The 19,930-nt window shown below is 47.6% G+C and overlaps 1 protein-coding gene across 1 annotated transcript in view; it reads right to left on the reverse strand.

Annotated features, from left to right (window-relative positions):
• LOC143280154 (midnolin-like) overlaps positions 1–19,930 on the reverse strand; it is a 52,453-nt gene that overhangs the window by 13,531 nt on the left and 18,992 nt on the right. The window contains 1 exon segment of the mRNA XM_076584738.1: positions 6,050–6,137. Within this exon segment, the coding sequence (XP_076440853.1) occupies positions 6,050–6,137 (88 nt within the window).

Consider the following 19,930-nt stretch of genomic DNA (forward strand, 5'->3'; position numbering starts at 1 on the left):
ACACACATAGGGGGAGCGTGTGTGAGTGGTGGGGTGGGGGGGTAAGGGTGTGTGTTATTGACGAACTGCTGATACCCTCCTTTCTCTCTCTCTCTCTCTCTCTCTCTCTCTCGCTACTGTCTGCCCGTGCTGTCCTGAACACAACGAAGTGGGTCACTGGCCAGGAATGTGGTCAATAGGCCTCCTCTCTTGGGAAACTAGGAGCGGTCATCACGGAGAGATATTGAGAGAGAGAGAGAGAGAGAGAGAGAGAGAGAGAGAGAGAGAGAGAGAGACAGACAGACAGACAGAGAGAGACAGAGAGAGAGAGGGAGAGAGAGAGAAAGAGAGAGAGTGAGAGAAGGGGGTGAGAGGGGAGGGGGATGGAGAGAGAGAGAGAGAGAGAGAGAGAGAGAGAGAGAGAGAGAGAGAAGGGGGTGAGAGTGGAGGGGGTGGGAGAAGGACGAGAGTAACGAGACCGAAATTTTTTTTTTTTTTTACCTGGGTTACGAGACAAGTACACACAGCATCAACAAAGATATATATAAAGATAAAGGGGAGGGGGGTATAAAATCAAAATCAGCAAAGAAAGGCGAAGAGATAAGAAGATGATGAAGAAAAGGAAGAAAGAGGGAGGGAGGGAGGGAGGAAGGAAGGAGAGGAAAGGAGAGTGTGCTCCCATTTATTTTTACAATGGAAAAACCACGAATGCTTCAGAACTTACTGTGTCAGTCATGTGTTCGTTCACGCATAACTAAGTAGGTAAGAAGGAACTTATACATGTTCGATCATGTTCCACCACTGCTCGTGTATTTTTCTTTGGTCTAAATAATCTTTAATTATTCAACAATGCGCATGATTACAAAGCAATGAATGACAAAAGAGCATCAACAAGCTTAAAGCTTATACTGTGCTCACAACGTTGCACTTCAATTTTATCATGACGGCTGATGAACCATATTATCAACTGTATCAAATAACATTCATAAACAGTAAGTAATGAAATAAAACAAATAAACAAACAGTACATAATATAGTAAAATAATGCTAATATCAATATTAACATGAGATTAAATTTACTATAACCAGAGTGATCGGCCTGATAAGAAGAGAAACAAAAGAAGAAAATTCAGAAAAATGGTGTCACATATGGTGTCACATATTTAGCAATAACAATTATAATAAAACTTATATATATATATATATATATCACGGTCGGAATGCACGCCCTACATAACTCTCATCCTCCATCCTCCCTCTCTCTTTCTCTCCCTTTCTCCCCACTCCATCCCCACTAATCATGAAAGAGAGAAGAGGGAAAGGTGAACTCAATAAGAGAGAGAGAGCGAGCGAGAGAGAGAGACAGACAGACAGATAGACAGAGAGACTGAGACAGAGACACACACAGAGGGATGGAGTTGGGGGTGGAGGGGTGGTGGAGGAGACTGTTCAATGTGTCAGCCTGATGACAAAGGAAAAAAACAAAAACACCACAACACACCACACCCATCCCTACCCAGTGATCAAACACCACACTGGGTGAGGCAGCCGTTCATCAGCACTCAGTCAACAGATCACTCACTCACTCACTCACTCACCCACCCACCTTCCCAGCCAACAAAACAAAACTGCCTCTGCCACGAACCGCGCAGTTCCAATACAATACACAAAACACATCTCATCTCTTGGGAGTCTCTCAAGGACGACTATATACCCCACCTCTATACCCCAGCAACCAACTCTCTCATACGTAACGAGCGACAAGGCGAGGTAAGGAAGCACTTTTTTAGGCATGTTGGGGGGGGGGGAGGGGGGGGAAGAGGCCGGCGGAGGGCGGGTGGAGGCGAATGAGGGGGGAGGGGGGGCGGGGTGTGTGGTGGGTGGGTGGGTGGGGGGGTTTGGTGGGCGATAAGCGAGTAGTAAGGCTGAATGGAAAACAGGGGAATTCCAGACACTCCAACGCTCCAGGCTGCTGCTCTGGCTGCCAGAGAGAAGGGGAATGGGAGCTGGGGGGTGGGGGAGGATATAGGGGAGTTGGGGAAATTGGGAGGGTGAAAAGAAAAAGAAAAGAAAAGAAAAACGGACTGCCTGGAGGGTAATAATCATAAAAAAAAAAAAAAAAAAAAAAAAAAAAAAAACTGGAACCCATATAAATGTACTCGTTGCTCAGCCAAGCGAAAAACTACGACGCAAAACGGCCTCTGCGTTACCACACACCACATACACTACGTACGCACAATTGTCGACTCATCGAAACAGGCGTCTAGTCTGGCAGCCCCAACCCTCCCCCCCTCCCCTGCCCCACCCCCTCCCAACACCCCCCACTCCCACCCCTCCTACACACCCACATTCCAAGGGTTTCCAAGGCCTCTCACCACCACCCCACTCCCCCACATCACCCCCCTCCCCCCCTTTCGCCCCTCCTCCACACACACTGGCCACAGACAGACAAGACAGTTCAGACAAGACAGACAGACAGACAGACCGCAACACGGGTCAGCGAGTGAAAACTGAAAGCAGAGACCGCGGAGTAGAGAGAATCTACCGCGCTCTTTTAGAGTGGAAAAAAAAAAGTGTGTCGGCGTGCACTTGTCTCACACCTTGTGCCTTTCAGGTCGCCCAGATTATCGTCTCAAAGGGGGGGGAGGGGGGGGGGGGGGCGTTGGGGGTCTCTTTCAGTACAAAGAGAAAGAGATAGGGACAGAGAGAGGGAGACACAGAGAGAAAGAGAGAGAGGGGGGAAGAGGGGGTCTCTTTCAGCACGATGAGAGAGAGGGGAGGAGAGAGAGGGGGAGGGAGGGAGAGAGAGGGAGGGAAGGAGAGACGAAAAAGGAGAGAAAAAAAAGGTGACCACTGGTCAAAAATTTATGGCTATGTTGTGGTAATTAAGCCACTGGACAGATATTCAATTTGTTTGCCAAGCATTACAAGACGAAATAATTGAAATGAACAATGGACCATGCATAATTATCAATAATTACAGGACAAAAACAACAACAACAACACACACACACAGAGCAGTGATCAATCAAACCGCAAGCTTGAAAACACACACACACACACACACGCGCGCGCGCGCGGAGAATGCAGGAGGATCTATCTGCACTGATGTGATCCTGTATGTACTGACCCAAATTTTGCGGCAGTAATGGGGAAGATGAACATTTACATCAACAGCATCAATAAAATGAAAACAACAACAACAATGATGATGATGGTGATAACAATAATACCCAGCAATTTGATTTCACACCTGTACGCACCCCCTTCCCCGCCCCCTCCCAACATACACACACATACACACACACACCTAACAATCCCCCTTCCTCTCTGTGAGGGGCAGGGGGAAAACCCACACCTTCCCATGACACAGCTCGCTGACTTTATTACAGCTGCTGCTGCTGCTGCTGTTGCTGCTGGGGAGGGAGGGAGAGGGTAAGGGAGAGGGGGAGAGAGGGGTGGGGGAGTGAACGGAGTGGGCGGAGTGGAGGCTCGTCAGTGCTTTGACGTCATTGCTACCTCACACTACTACTCCCCCTTTTACCGCTGCGTGTGCACCAGCTGATCTCTCTCTCTCTCTCTCTGTGCCACTTTCGTGTTCACGTATTATCAGTGCACAGCGCATGCACTCGTCAGCTCTCACCACTGACTGGCTTTCTTTTGCGCACATTTCTCTTCAACATTTACTTATTCATTTATTTTCCTTTATTCATTTCATTTTATTTCATGTTGCAGGCCTCGGGTGTAGGCTCTTTAGTAAGTAAAAGCCTAGTACGCGCCGCGCTGGGTTTATGCGAAGGTCAGGCAATCCGTTTGCTCCCATTGTAAGCGGCAGTTATATTAGGACAAAAAAAAAATCAATGGTCCGCGCACTCTGACACCTACCTCCTCGAAACTGAAACTGAAACTGACTAGGCCATCAACATTTAACATACGTCCTGTAACAGGGTCGCGTCGAGCTGACCTGGCGTACACGCAGTTCTGAATCAACTAAAAGCAAGGCCGAAAGTGATGCACCGGTTGACTTCTCTGCTTCGTCCTTAGCTCTCTCTCTCTCTCTCCCTCCCTCCCTCTCCTTTGTGTGCCTGTACGGACAGTCACCTTAGAGTTTACATGAATTTTGTCCTTGGTAATTAACTGAACGATACACCAACAATCACCGTGGCTCAACTAAAGAGATAAAAAGGGTTGCAGGCAGTAACTAATACTTACTGATGTATGAACGGAATCTTCCGCGTTTCGCTTAACACAGACACAGGTACACAGACCTATAGGTCCTTCTTCACGTTCGTTTGTCTGTCTGTCTGGCGGAGAGAGAGAGAGACAGAGAGAGATGGGGGAGTGGGTGTGGGGTGTGTGGTGGGAGTTGGGGTGGGGTGGGGTGGGGGGGAAGACAGCGACACACAGAGCGAGAGAAATACAGAAACACAGAGAAATCACAACAGTAAAAACAAGTTTCTTGTCTGCTTTCTTTATCTTCTCCCCCCCAAACTCCAACCCCCCCCCCCCTCCCCCCCAACCAAGCTGACTTCATTCAGAAAAGCTGCTGAATAGTGGCGAGGAGGGTGGAGGAAGAGGAGGAGGATGAGGAGGAGGAGGGAGAGAGGATGTGGGCGAAGACAAATGTCAATGCTGGACAGGGCGGAATGGGGAGAGAGAGGTGGGGAGGAAGGAGAGATCGATACTCAGACCGTTGACGACAAACTGATGACGTCTTTCGGCGAACCAACCAATCGCCCGCAGAGACCCTCGTTCCCTCCCCCCCCACGCCCCCCCGATCCCCCACCCCCACCTTTCCGATCCTCCATTATCTCCCCCACTACCTCCCCGGCCGCACTAAACCCCCCCGCTCAACTTCTGTCTCTCTCTCTCTCTCCTTCTCACCTGATCAAAGCTTTTTTCCAACATACAACCGATTTTCTCTCTCTCTCTCTCTCTTTGTGTGTGTGTGCGTGTGTGTCTGTGAGTGAGTGTGTGTGTGTGTGTGCGTGCGTGTGTGTGTGCCCTTCTCCCCCCCCCTCCCCTCACCCCCCCCCCCTCCCCGTTTGTTTTGAACGTCTCCAGCGTTCCGTTTACTAACCACCCCTCCCCTCCACCACCCCGTCACCTCCCCTCCCCGCCCCTCCTTTTTCATTTTAAAACAGAAAGAGACTGGGGGATGGAGATAGGAATGAGGCAGGGAGAGAGAGTGAGAAAGAGAGGCAGAAGAGAGAGATCGGTGATTCCGTCTCGAATTTAATCACGTTGTTTACAACGCACAACAGTTGACACTACTTTGTGTAGATCTACAGCTGTGTTTCGCTCTAATATACTCAACGACTCGCGTTTCTGTCGCGCAGTTTGTGAGAGGTGCTCAAAGGTGGCAATGTCAGTGCGAAGACACGCACATATAATAAAATTATAATTGTGATGACGTAAAACACATCAACTTATAGTATAGGACCATAACACCACCATCGAATCACCACTGACGGAACAATGATACCGTTATCAGACAAAGTATAGTAGGGAGCGTCCACTTCAAACAACCGAGAAAATGGCAATCCCCTCCCCTTCCCCCACCCCCTCTCCCCTGTCCTCCCCTCCTTGTTCTGAACGAGAGATGAGTCAGAGGTGATGGCTTTTCTTTCTTCTCCTATTGCGCGGCAGCAAACAGTCTCTGATCGAACAGACGACACGCCCGCACCCCCACCCCCCCCTCTCCACTCCCTTCCGCCCCCTCCCCCTCCCTCCCTTAGCTCCCACTCTCGGAGAGAGATCGATTCAAAAAGCCACGCTCACCGCCCCCCACCCCCACCCCCCCCAACCCTGAAAGTCACGGTCCCAGACCCGGCGCCATTGAATCACACACACTCCCCGATATATAATAATACAGCATCGTTCTCATCTCATGAATGAACGCACCCTTCAAGGCCAGCGGGCTAGAAAAGCCCTTTTACTGCCGTTATGCAACCAGATCCCCCATTGGCTCCCCGTGCGAGAGTGCAACTGACAAGCACGTCGGTGCACGTGCACATGAGGATCGTGTTTGTTTATTGGTTGCCCGTGGTTCGTCTGTCACTTGACTTACCGAGGTGCCGCTCTCCATATTTGGGCAGAGGACCAGGCGACTGCCTTCCGTGACGTGGTTGTCTCGTAAACTGCCGTCCTTCAGCTCTCTGAAACACACACACACACAGGGACACCATTCAGTTCGGTTTTAAAACATTTGGATTTCGAGGAACAAGACAAAATAGTTACAGCGTTCAATAAAGAAAGAGAGAGAGAGAGAGAGAGAGAGAGAGAGAGAGGGAGGGAGGGAGACAGACATCTGAAACACACTAACACACACACACTAACACACACACGTCTGACCTACGCATAAATTCAACTCGTTGGTCACACACAGAGGTATTTCTGTAAACCCATCCAGCCTTCCCACCCTTGCATCATTTTATTTTTCGTATATATCTGTGATCTTTCGTAATCAAATTCGACTTTAATCAATCAATTAATTATCATACCAGACTTTTTCCGCTATCATCAGTGCTAAAAAAAAATAAAAAAAAAGAGGAAAAAAAAGTGTGTGTGTGTGTGTGTGTGTGTGTGCGCGCGCGCGCGGAAGAGAGAGAACAAGACAAACTTATTTTTGAGGTGACAACAGACAAGCACTGGTGTGCTTTTATTTTACTTTTTTTTTTGCTCCGTCCCTGCCCTAAATAGTCTACACTGCACAATTCAATATATATCATTATACATATATATATATATATATATATATATATATATATATAGAGAGAGAGAGAGAGAGAGAGAGAGAGAGGGAGACTGAGAGTTGAAAACAGAGGAAGCATTGTGCTAATCACACCATTCTGCGATTCCAGTCACGCCCCCGCGCCTTCCTTCCCGTCCCCTGATTTAATGAACCCCAACCCATTAGTCAGGAAACTGGACAGAAGACAGACCAGCAGACAGAAGCTGGAATTAAACCCGGAATCCCTTCCCTCCACGATTCAGGCCTGTTAGTGAGCGGGTGCCGTGTTCGTTTAACATCTGTAATGATGACGGTTCTAATTAACGATACCCGGAACAGTTTGACACGATGGGTTCGTTTTGGGATTATACATAGTTACAATCCCTTGTTAACCTCCGTCAGTCCACGTTCTATTGTTAGTACTGTCCGTAACTGGCACCATGAACAGTGAAACAATATTACAGCTTCGTCAAAAATAGAATTTTCCGTTTTCAAGTCCCTCCGCGCCACCAACTTTCGATGTGTCAGTGTGTGTGTGTGTGTGTGTGTATGTGTGTGTGTGTGTGAACTTTCTGCGTTTCTGCTGGTGGTGGTGCTGATGTAATAGGAGGATGAGCACAAATCAATGTTTCATGACGATCTTGTTTCACCTAGCTCGTGACGTCGGCCGAGTTTTTTCAGTTGACCTTCAGGATGGAGATGATGGCGTCATGGCAGAAAGAAAGACAGAGACAGACAGACAGACAGACAGACAGACAGACAGACACACACACACAGAGATGATGGTGTAATGGAAGAGAGAGAGAGAGACAGAGAGATGAAGGTGATGATGATGGCGTCATGGAAGAAAGAAAGAAAGAAAGAGAGAGAGAGAGAGAGAGAGAGAGAGAGAGAGAGAGAGATGATGGCGTCATGGAAGAAAGAAAGAAAGAAAGAAAGAGAGAGAGAGAGATGATGGCGTCATGGAAGAAAGAAAGAAAGAAAGAAAGAGAGAGAGAGATGATGGCGTCATGGAAGAAAGAAAGAAAGAGACACAAAAGAGAGAGAGAGAGAGAGAGAGAGAGAGAGAGAGAAGGGAGGAAAGGTGGAACGAAAGAGGGGGGAAGAGAATGGGCGGGGTGAGGAGAGGTTTTAAAAAAGAAAAAAAAAAGAATAGAAAACGAAAGTGAGCAAAAAGGTACTGTTGTCATTTTCTCACGTGTGATGTAAGACGTATGTGAGGTAAGCAGGCACGGCGACAATAGGTATAAATGCGTACCACCACCACCACCCACCCACCCACAGCTGTACAGTAGTAGTCGTGGTGCTGGAACCGCGTACACGCCAGGCTGCAACCACCTCCCACCCCCCACCCAACCCCCCTTTCCCGTCACCCACATCCCTTAGTTCCCCCCCCCCTCCCCCTTACCCCTCCCGCCCCCCCTCTCTCACATATTCCATGTCCAAGTTAGTCCGAAGTCCCAATTTCTGAACAGTCCAGTCAGTCTTGATGAGCTGCTACCAGTAAAAAACGACACTGAGATTTTCATAAACAGTCCCGACATTGAGATTTTCAAACAGTCCTAGTCTCTGGAACAGTTGTGAACTTTTTCGAAGATTTCCTGGGGCAGATCATGACTGTGCGTCTTGCACAGTATCCAGTCTTTCAAGTCAAAACATCATATAGTCAAGTGAACTTTATTATTCGATAATACAGAGTTTGCATGATTCTTGAGTTTAGAAGTAATGCATTTTATTTCATTTATCAGTGTACTGATGAGCGGTGCACACACACGAAAGAAGAGGGGGCGTGGGGGTGGGAATGAATGAATGAATGAATGAATCTTTATTTTCCAACGGTGAAGATATTAGCACTTTGGCCGACTTACACATCTGCCGTTGTTCTAAGAGACACACAAACATGTACGCATATAAATGTAGTTATACTGAATACTTAATACATGTATAATGTACGAGTATAACACAGCGTCAAACTGAGACGAGAGAGAGAGGCACAGAGAGAGAGAGAGGCACAAAGCACAGAGAGTGAGAGAGAGGGGGGGGGATGGGGAGGGAGAGAGAGAGAGAGAGAGAGAAGCAAAGAGAGAGAGAGAGAGAGTCTGAGCCAATGTGTGACCAATACAACTGAAGCCAGCCGCCAAGTTGTTGCACTTTAATGCCAGTGACCTTTGCTCGAGGGGCACGACCTCCTTACGTACTTCCCTCCCTCCACCGCTTACCTCCCCCAACCCACCCACCCACACCCACCGTTGCCAATAATAATAGTTGGCTACTGTTGTCCGAACCCCCCAGGGCTCTCGAAAACCAGCGCGCAATAGTACATGGTATGTCACATGAACTTGTATCCCTGTAGATTCTATTCAGGTCCGTGGGTTAAGTCATGTAACGCGTGATTGGTCACTATAAAGTGCGCCTCCTCTATGGTCATGTGCACTGACCGACCACGTCTGATCTGAGAGAGACAGACCACTGTCCGCTGTTCTCGGCGCGCGCGTGTGTGCGTGTGCGAGAGAGACAGAGAGCGAGAGAGAAAGAGGGATGTGGGGTGTGTTGGAGAAACATGGACTCAACTAGTAAGAGATAACACCTATCATTGGGAATTTTTTTTTAACACGTAATAGTTAGCACGCATCATCAGGCCTTCAACATATAACAAGTAACTAGTATCATCAAGAATTCAGCACGTAACAAGACTATATAACACGTATCATCAGGACTTCAACATATTCAACAGATAACTCGCATAATTTATCATCAGGAATTCAGCACGTAACAACAGATAACACGTATCATCAGAAATTCAACATAATCAATAAATACATCAATATATATATATATATATATATATATATATATATATATATCTGTGTCTATCCGCATGAATCCACTGCACCGCACTAAACAGCAGCTTAAAAAAAACTTTGTCAATTGTTCTGCTCTATACGTTTTGTAGCTGTCTGTGGATGTTTACTTCCTTGTTATTTCCTTTCATTGTTTATTGAACATGTTGGTGGTACGTACGTTGGTACGTATGTGTGTGTGTGTGTGTGTGTGTGTGTGTGTGTGTGTGTGTTGGGACCAAGGGTGGGATGGGGTTGCGGGGGGGGGAGGGGGGGGGAGGTGAGCAGTATGTATAGTTTAGACGGTGTTGCCGGCAATGAGGAAACCAACCAACCAACCAACCAACCACCATCACTGTTCCTGATGAAACCCGCCCCGTCTCAATGCCCCCAAACACCCAAAACAACACTCTCCATCACACATTCGCGCTGGCTTAATTCGGTATAAAACCTATCAAATCTCTCGGCTCTCTCGATGCACAAGGAAACTCCGGTTGTAAACAAACCGACAAAGAAGATGATGATAAAAAAAAAACAGAAAAAGAAAGACAGACAGATAAATAAACAAAACACCGCTGCAGTGACGACAGAACTGCCACAGACAGAAGTTGCAAAAAAACAAAACAAAAACAAAACCCAACCCATTCTTTAATATAAAAAAAGGACAAGAAAGCAGAGAGAAAAACAACAAAAACGAGGTCAACAGAACAAGCTGTTGTTTCAACTGTCACTGCCACCCCCACACCACTGCCGGCTTTGACGTCATCAAGCACGTGAGCCTCGCGAGCGCCGCCGCCGCACGCACTGCATGCTAGCAGCTAGAGCGAGCTAAGCCTGCAACAGATAAGACTTGCTGCCACAAGAGTGGGGGTGGGGTGGGGAGTCGGAGTGGAGGGGGGAGGGATGGGAGGGGGGGGGGGGGGGAAGAGGGTGCACAGTTCTCTCTGTTTCGTTGTGGTGGTGTGGGTTTTGATTGCAACTCCACACTCCGCGAGGTGGGTTGGCTGGTGCACGGGGCGACGGACGCAATAGCCGAGTGGGTTAAAGCGTTGGACTTTCAATCTGAGGGTTCCGGGTTCGAATCTCGGTAACGGCGCCTGGTGGGTAAAAGGTGGATGTTTTTTTATTTCCGATCTCCCAGGTCAACATAATTATGTCCAGGCCAGACCTGCTAGTCAGTGCCCGAAACCCCTTCGTGTGTACACGCAAGCAGAAGATCAAATACGCACGTTAAAGATCCTGTAATCCATGTCAGCGTTCGGTGGGTTATGGGAACAAGAACATACCCAGCATGCACGCCCCCGAAAACGGAGTGTGGTTGCCTAGATGGCGGGGTAAAAAATGGTCATACACGTAAAACCCCACTCGTGTACATACGAGTAGAACATGGGACTGAGATGCAGCCAACGAACGAAGAAGAAGAAGAAGAAGGTGCACTTGACGCTTCCATCCACACCCGCCCAAGCTTGAGTGCACCCGTGGCCCACTGGCGGGGTGGTGGGAAGGTAGCGAGTTGAGTGTCCACGAGTTCGAGTCCTAGATCTATACAGATACTTCACCACCCCGCCCCCCCACTACCACACTCAACTTGACCTTCACTGATGGTCTGGGTGCTGACGATCATTCAAATGACGGAGACAACAAACCGTGGCCACGTACACAGTATGCCCGCACTAAAGCGCACGTTAACTCACTCAGTACGGCCAGTCCTCTCTTCTCCTCTACACAGACCCCTCGGATGTCCAGTGGGTGTCTGAATGACCCAACCTTTAGCTTCCTTCGTCAGAATTGTGGTATTCTTTGTCAACATTCACCTCTTCAGTATAAGAGCCTTCCGCTTGCAATATTTTGATGATGGTAACTGGGGTGAAACGCTGTTAACGTCGTCTCTTTCGCCGTTCGTATGGAGAGAGTTAACGAGCCTCACGGCAACAAAAGAGTTGTTTCTCCCTGGAGGGCAAAATTCTACAAGAAAAAAATTCCACTTTGGTTGTGAAACAAAATTAATACAGTTGCTGACGAGAGAGAGAGAGAGAGAGAGAGAGAGACATAGAGAGAGAGAGATGCTGCAGGCAGTTCTCTATAGCGGTCTCAGGGCTGCAGGCTGGCTCCCTTCACCACCCACATCCACCCCACACACACCCTACGCTCCACGTGTTACCCCCCCCCCCCCCCACTGTCTTCTATCCCCCGCAACAACAGCCCACACGGTTTCCCCCCATGTGTGAGACGGTAGGGAGGTGTGTGTGTGTGTGTGTGGGGGGGGGGGGGGGGGTGCTGGAGGGTGGTTGTGGGGGTGGTGGCGGCTCAGGGGGCAGGGGTGGGCGGGGAGACGTGTTGAGCAGAAAAAACAACAACAGTCCATATTTAAAAAATTTTTTTTTCAAAACAGCAGAAATTAACCACAAACAGATACAGGCACAGACACACACAAGAACCATCGGTTCCTTCTACTCGTTCTGGCACTAACAGCCTCGCTCCGCCCCCCAACCCCACCCCCACCCTCCGCCCGCCCACCACACACATGGACCAAGTTTAATGCGAAGCAGACACGGGGCAGGTACGTGGCTGGAAGCATGATGGATAAAGCTATTTACTCTCCCTCACACCACTGGTGATATAAGCCCCCCTCCGCCCCCACCCCAGACTCCACCGCCCCACCCCCCCACACCGCACATGACACTCTCCCTCCCAGCACCCCGCCCCCCCCCACCCCCCGAATCCTCCTCCCGAGTGTATGTGGCATTAAACATATATAAAGCGCTTTCTCTTTTTAGAAAACGACGATTCATTACTAAAACATGAACAGCAAAAAAATGATTTAATCCAATCAACGTTGGTGAGGTAAGAAAACCGCATGTATACATGTCTTTCTGATTAAAGTATGAGCAAAACAAGAGAGGCAAGGCCTTCAAGACTCACTTGTGATAAATTAAGTCCCCTAGCATTAATTACAGAGTAATTTCCCTTTTTTACTATCTGCACCAAAACGTTTGCAAAATAAATAAAACTTCCATGCTTAGCAAAAGAAGTTCCTGTTTGAACAAAAAATGATAATAATGACTGCTCTTGTTGTTGTGTCAGAATATCAGATCAAAGTGCCAAGTTTAGAGAATACAAAAAATATCAATATAACAGTAAAGGCAGTTTGCATATAATTAGGCTTCTTTTTATTTTATTTTATTTTTTTTGGTGCCCATCCCAGAGGTGCAATATTGTGTTAAACAAGATGACTGGAAAGAACTGAATTTTTCCTATTTTTATGCCAAATTTGGTGTCAAGTGACAAAGTATTTGCAGAGAAAATAGCAATGTTAAAGTTTACCACGGACACACAGACACACGGACACACACACAGACAACCGAACACCGGGTTAAAACATACTCACTTTGTTTACACAACTGAGTCAAAAACGAACATTAATTTCCTGCCTGCTACACATAGATCGTCTCGCCAGCTCGGCTCAATAAATGCTAGGTTTGTATTAACGCACAGACAGGCTGCGGCAGTCTACTGTGGGCGGCACCCACCCTACCCACACAGTATGTATCTGGGCTAAGTAAGTAGCAGGCCCGACCCCTGACCCTTTCACTTTCTGCACACACTGCTGGTATGGAAGGATTAGGCAGTCAAGCCACCAGCCGAGCGGGCCTCAAAACCCCAGGCCCGCATGCGAAAACATGTTCACCCACCCACCCACATAAATATACAATCTATAGTACATATCACCTTCAGTTATATGTCACTTCTTTATCTCCCACCCACACACACGCCTGGGGGGAAAAATGGGGCATGGGGAATGGAAAGAGAGAGAGAGAGAGAGAGAGAGAGAGATTCAGTGACAGACAAACATGGAGTTTGTATAATACAATACTCCCAGTTTGGTTAAATATACTTACCATGTCAAACTGATGCAAACCAGGCCTATCTGTTTGCTCTTCTCGGCCAAAATTGTTCGGGGCAACTCAGTGATGCTACTACATCTCGCCATTGCAAAGTCTGATACGAATGTATGAGGATTGGGGTCGGCATCTGATTTTTATTCTCCGCCCCCCCACTCCCCCCGCCCCCTCGTCGTGAAAACACAGTTAAAGTGATGGACAGGACTATTATATATATATATATATATATATATATATATATATATATATATATATATATATATATATATATATATATATATATATATATATATATATATGATGTCCAATAATTATGGGCTTAACACGATGCGAGCGGCAGTTCCATTGCTCCCCCTGCTAAAGACAGCCTTACTGTCCTGCAGGTCTTTGTTCTACTGTCCCCCTCAGTACTAAAGACAGCCTTACTGTCCTTCAGGTCTTTGTTCTATTGTCCCCCTCAGTACTAAAGACAGCCTTACTGTCCTTCAGGTCTTTGTTCTATTGTCCCCCTTAGTACTAAAGACAGCCTTACTGTCCTTCAGGTCTTTGTTCTATAGTCCCCCTCAGTACTAAAGACAGCCTTACTGTCCTGCAGGTCTTTGTTCTATTGTCCCCCTCAGTACTAAAGACAGCCTTACTGTCCTTCAGGTCTTTGTTCTATTGTCCCCCTCAGTACTAAAGACAGCCTTACTGTCCTTCAGGTCTTTGTTCTATTGTCCCCCTTAGTACTAAAGACAGCCTTACTGTCCTGCAGGTCTTTGTTCTATTGTCCCCCTTAGTACTAAAGGCAGCCTTACTGTCCTGCAGGTCTTTGTTCTATTGTCCCCCTTAGTACTAAAGACAGCCTTACTGTCCTGCAGGTCTTTGTTCTATTGTCCCCCTTAGTACTAAAGACAGCCTTACTGTCCTGCAGGTCTTTGTTCCATTGTCACCCTACTAAAGACAGCCTGACTACTGGCCTGCAGCTCTTTGTTCTATTGTCACCATGATAAAGACAGCCTGATTACTGGCCTGCAGGTCTTTGTTCTATTGTCACCTTCAGTACTAAAGACAGCCTTACTGTCCTGCAGGCCTTTGTTACACTGTTAACCTGCTAAAGACAGCGTGATTACTGTCCTGTAGGTCTTTGGTACATTGTCACCCTACTAAAGACAGCCTTACTGTCCTGCAGGTATTTGTTGCATTGTCACCCTGCTAAAGACAGCCTGATTACTGTTCTGCATTTCTTTGTTCCATTGTCGCCTTGCTAAAGACAGCTTTATTACTGGCCTGCAGGTCTATGGCACACTGACTAAAAACAGCGCCAATAAATGTTGTCTGGTTCCAATCCGGCCAGCCCAAGGGGAATCTATTTGAGGAAATAATATGCACAAACCCATCTCTCTCGATGCCTTCGCTGTCCATGGGAGTTAGACAAGACAATCCTTCAGCAACAAAAAGCAAACATACAGACCTGCATTAAAAAGAAGAAAAAGAGGGGGGGAGGGGGGGGGGGGAAGAAGAAGAAAAAAACATTTTTAAACTGCTACTGTGCTATTGTAGTCACAGATCACACACACACACACACAAAAAACAAACCTACAGCGCCATTTTTAAAACCTTACTTACTGGCAAGCAGCAAAACAAAACTGGAAGGAGAAGACAGCTTCATTCAGAACTGGTGACGTCACACAGCCGGCAAAGCGGCCCTCCCACGAGGTGACCTAGTAAACCGATAAAAGTCACGCGCGCGGCTCTGACGGAATGCTTGCTTCTCCAGCCTCATCCGTCCACAACACAACACAACACAAGCCTGGCTGGCTATTTCTGTAAGGCCGCGTTAGGCCGGTGCGTTCTCTGTTCTTGTATTGGGTTTACAGCTCTTCCTTAAAGCTGGTCGGTCATTCGAGACACTGAGAACAACAAATAGCGTTAAGTAAGAAGGGAGCTGTTATCTGCTCATGGCACATTTCTGTTATTTTTACTTACCCCCCCTTACTTCCATCTATCCATAGTCTCAGCCTGTTTGTGTTTTCGTTCGGGGGGGGGGGGGGGGAACCGACGTATCCAATTCACGAGGTGTGTGTGTGTGTGTGTGTGTGTGTTGGGGGTGGTGGTGGGGGGAACAACAGAGCGTTTGTTTCAGTCAGATAGAGAGAGAGAGAGAGAGAGGGGGGGGGGGGTGGGGGGGGGGGGGAGAGATATGCACATTCTTTTAACAGAAGCCGAAAAAAAACAAACAAAAAAAACCGTTCTGTGCGCTGAGAGAGCGAGAGATGCAAATTCTTTCAACAGAAGCCGAGAAAAAAAAAAAAAAGAAAAGAAAAAAGAAGAAGAAAAAACTGTTCTGTGCGCTGACTGACGTAAGCAGTTGGCCCTGATAGCTGTGGGGAAGGGGAAGGAATGTGTTTGTGAGCGGGCAGCAGCAGCAGGAGGGGGGGGGGGGGGGGGGCCTTGAGTTCGTTCACACTGACGTAAGAACAGGGTCTGACGTATCACCACCGATGATATGGCATTTCCTCCACGAGGAGAAGAAAAATAATTGGGGGGGAAAACAAAACCCCGAAAAAGATTCCAAGATGACTTTGATATACTAAGTCTACCCCTCTTCTCCACCTACCCCACCCACACCCCCATCACTTTCCCCCCCCCCCCCACTCCCTCTCCCACATCCTGCAGAAGACAACCAGTGCTGGAAACACCAAATTCAGTTCTGCCAATAAGTTGGTGTGCAGAGAGAGCGCCTTCTTTACCTTGAGAGAGAGAGAGAGAGAGAGAGAGATAGTGGATGGGTGGGTGGATGGGTGGGTGGGGGAGAGGGGAGGGGAGGCTTAAAACAATAACATATCAATCCGATAGCTTGGCTGTGTGCTGTCATTTTGACGGTGTGTGGTGGGGACACCGGATTCCAGTTTATCCCTCTCTCTGTGCCACCACTCACTGTCGCCAATAGTAAAACAAAACAGAAACCTCTCTCTGTCTACAGTTTCAGTTTCAGTAGCTCAAGGAGGCGTCACTGCTTTCGGACAAATCCATATACGCTACGCCACATGCCAAGCAGATGCCTGACCAGCAGCGTAACCCAACGCGCTTAGTCAAGCCTTGAGAGGGGAAAAAAGTAGTAGTAGTAATAATAATAATAATAATAAAAAAGACAACAATTATGATAAATAAGCAGATAAATGTTAAACATGGAGACACCCATTCACACATACACCCACATATGCATAACAGATATGCATCAAACATGCAGTTTCACAGATACGAAAGCACAGTCAAATACACATAAATGTACATGAGCCCCAACACACACACACACACACACATTACCCTGCACGTCCTCTACCCCCCTCCTCCACACACTCATTTCTAGGCTACGTATCGCAGCTTCCATGCCACACACACACACACACATATATATATATATATAGAGAGAGAGAGAGAGAGAGATAACTATGACAGCTTGCCGTCGGTTTTAACCATGGATATGCATGTATACACTCATGGGCTTTTAACTAAACCTTCTAAATAATTATCGGTTAAAGCAAATTGTTGGACTCCTGACCCACTGTTCACCAGGAATCAGGGTTCGAGTCTCCACACCCGCAACCGCTTCGACACGATGTTTCATGTTGTATCCTTTGAGGGAGGGGGAGCGGGGGGAAGCACTTCATTTCCTATTTTTAATTCCTCACCCCACCCAGGGTGTGAATGGGGTGTGGGGGGTGGGTTAGGTTCCTGACTTCCGATTATTGAAGGTTTAAAACGGCGGAAGGAGAGGACTGGGCCCCACCTTTCTAGTAATACTACACCGAGCCCTACTTATACAGACAGTAGGGGGTGTGGGGGGTTGAGGGGTTCGATCGAGGGGAAGGAAAGGGGTAGATAGGGTGGAGGAAGGTAACATACGTAATAAAATATATGGCACTACTACGCCTATATAATTATGTGTATATCCCAACCCCTTCACACACACACACACGCACACACACGCACACACACACACTCTCTCTCTCTCTCTCTCACACACACATACACACACGCATTGTTCTTGTTGCTTTCAGTCCAGCCGACCGCACAGGGCCATATCAGGACACACACACACACGGCTTCCATATAAGGCCAAAAAAAAGAAGAAAGAAATCAGCGAACACAACCAGGGAGGGGTGACTGTGAGGTCACGATCTTTGTGTACGTACAGAGGGGCCGGCCAGTAGAGGTAAGGTAAGGCTGAAGGGGGCGGAGGGTGTAGACTGAAAGGGGGCGAGGAATGTGTATAGATATACATATGGGGGTGGGGTGGGGTGGATGGAAAATCGTGACTGGTTCAGACGTAGTAGGAGGAACACACAGTCATTAAGGTGACGTGTGTGTGTGTGTGTGTGTGTGTGTGTGTGTGTGTTCTGTGGGGGCCCGACAAAGAAAACATCTCTGCCATTTGAAGCAGCAACAACAAGTCTTCAACTCAACAGACTTCACACACAAAGCCTTCAGAAGCCGCCCCCTTCTCACGACACAGACAGACACACACACACACACCATGGATGTATGCCGTGCCAAGCAATATCGACACCATTGCATTGCATGGACTTCTGATGTATATAAATCCGTGACAACACTGTTACGTCGTGTGATAGGTACGCTATGGGTACACGGATCTCACGTTTAAATTCATAGAAGACAATGGGGAAAAACAAAGGCACTAACTAACGCTATGGGTACAAGGAACTCACCTTTAAACATCTAAAAGACATGAAAAAAAAGGCAATGACTACCCCCACGTTGTCTTTGTGTTGGCCATACAGAGCGTGACGAGTTACCTGAGAGTTCACCGGCACTAGTTTGCAAACTTCGTCGTCCTCACACGTTTTTCCTTCTTTCTTCTTCTTTCTTTCTTTTTCTTAAAAAAAAAATCTTTTTTTTTCCATCTGTTTGGTTCTTCTGTGGCAAAAAAAGGGGTTAACGACAGAGGGAGTCTTATCGTTTTGTGTGTGTGTGTTTGTGTGTGTGTGTGTGTGTGTGTGTGTACGTGACTGACTTGACACATGCTCGATTCAAGTGTGTGGCCTTACTTTACTGTTATCCTTTCGTAGAAAAAAAAAGGGATATATATATATATATATATATATATATATATATATATATATATATATGAAGCAGGAAGAAGACCGCTTTCGTTGAAGGCCAGCGAAGATGGCACAAAGGACCCCTCTAACCTCAATCATCTCCACGAATCCCACCGTGCGCGCGCGCGCGCGCACACACACACACATATGCCCTTCATAAAAAAACAGAAGAGACCTTCGAAAGTTGGACGACACTGAGGGCTAGCGGTGGTGATGGTGGAAGACACAAACGTCCTTGTATCAGTACCAGTACAGTGCCTCCCGTTCAGATTCCGGCGTGTACACCCTGCCCCAAATTAACTCCCCCTACTGCCCACCCTCTCTGTGCGAAGACAGACAGACAGACAGACAGACAATGACAACAGACGGAGACAACAGACAGAGACAACAATGACAACAGACAGACAATGACAACAGAGACAACAGACAAAAGATGGTGTCCGTGATGAAAGGAAGATCGTGAGGTAATAAGTTCAACGTGCCGACGACACGAAGAAAAATCAGAAACCTTTACGTATTCGACACTCAGGGGAAAGCAGTCCATGTTACTATTCATAACAAAGATATGGCCACACACTTGCACTGAGGGGAAAGCATTCTCTGTTCCTGTACATGACAAAGACATGGACACACACACACACACACACACACACACACACACACAGCATTGTTCGAAGGGAAAATCATTCTCTCTGTTCCTGCTGCCACCACGAAACTCCCTCTTTCCACCTCTGGCTGTTGCCCTTGTTGTGGTTCTCACGCATACGGATCTCACTGGTGATGGTATTAAACCTGTAGATAATTTTGTTCATATATATCTACATATATATATACATCTCGTGTAAGTGATCTTTGGGACACGGAGAGGGTGTGAGTCGAGGGATTCAGACCACCCCACCCTAAAGGGTCTAGGAGATGATTTACGAGCTGAGCTGTCTCCTTCACACCACGTCGACACACAACGTAAGTCACCACACCCTGCAGTGGGCTAAAGGTCGTAGATCGTAGTAAAGGTGCTGCGAGGAATTCCCGGCGCGGGCAGCTACTAGCCCTGTCCCTCCCCCCTCGACATCCTCCGCACAGTATAGTTTTGTACTGCTCGGCAACGTGACAATACTGGACCGCGGTCAGACACACTTCACACCATGCATACCGCCCCCCTCCCTCCCCCTCCCCCCCTCCCAACTTCCCGTCCCCTCTTGTACTGGTTCCTTGATTTGTGGTGTCTTGGTTACACAACAGCAAACCAGCATGCACAGTCCATCTTGATAACAGAAAGGGAGAGAGAGAGAGAGAGAGAGAGAGAGAGAGAGGGGGGGGGGGAGACAGACCGACAGACAAATGAAATGAGCATCAAATTGTTTTGAATCA

This window comes from Babylonia areolata, chromosome 3, assembly GCF_041734735.1.
Source record: "Babylonia areolata isolate BAREFJ2019XMU chromosome 3, ASM4173473v1, whole genome shotgun sequence".
Taxonomy (NCBI): Eukaryota; Metazoa; Mollusca; class Gastropoda; order Neogastropoda; family Buccinidae; genus Babylonia; species Babylonia areolata.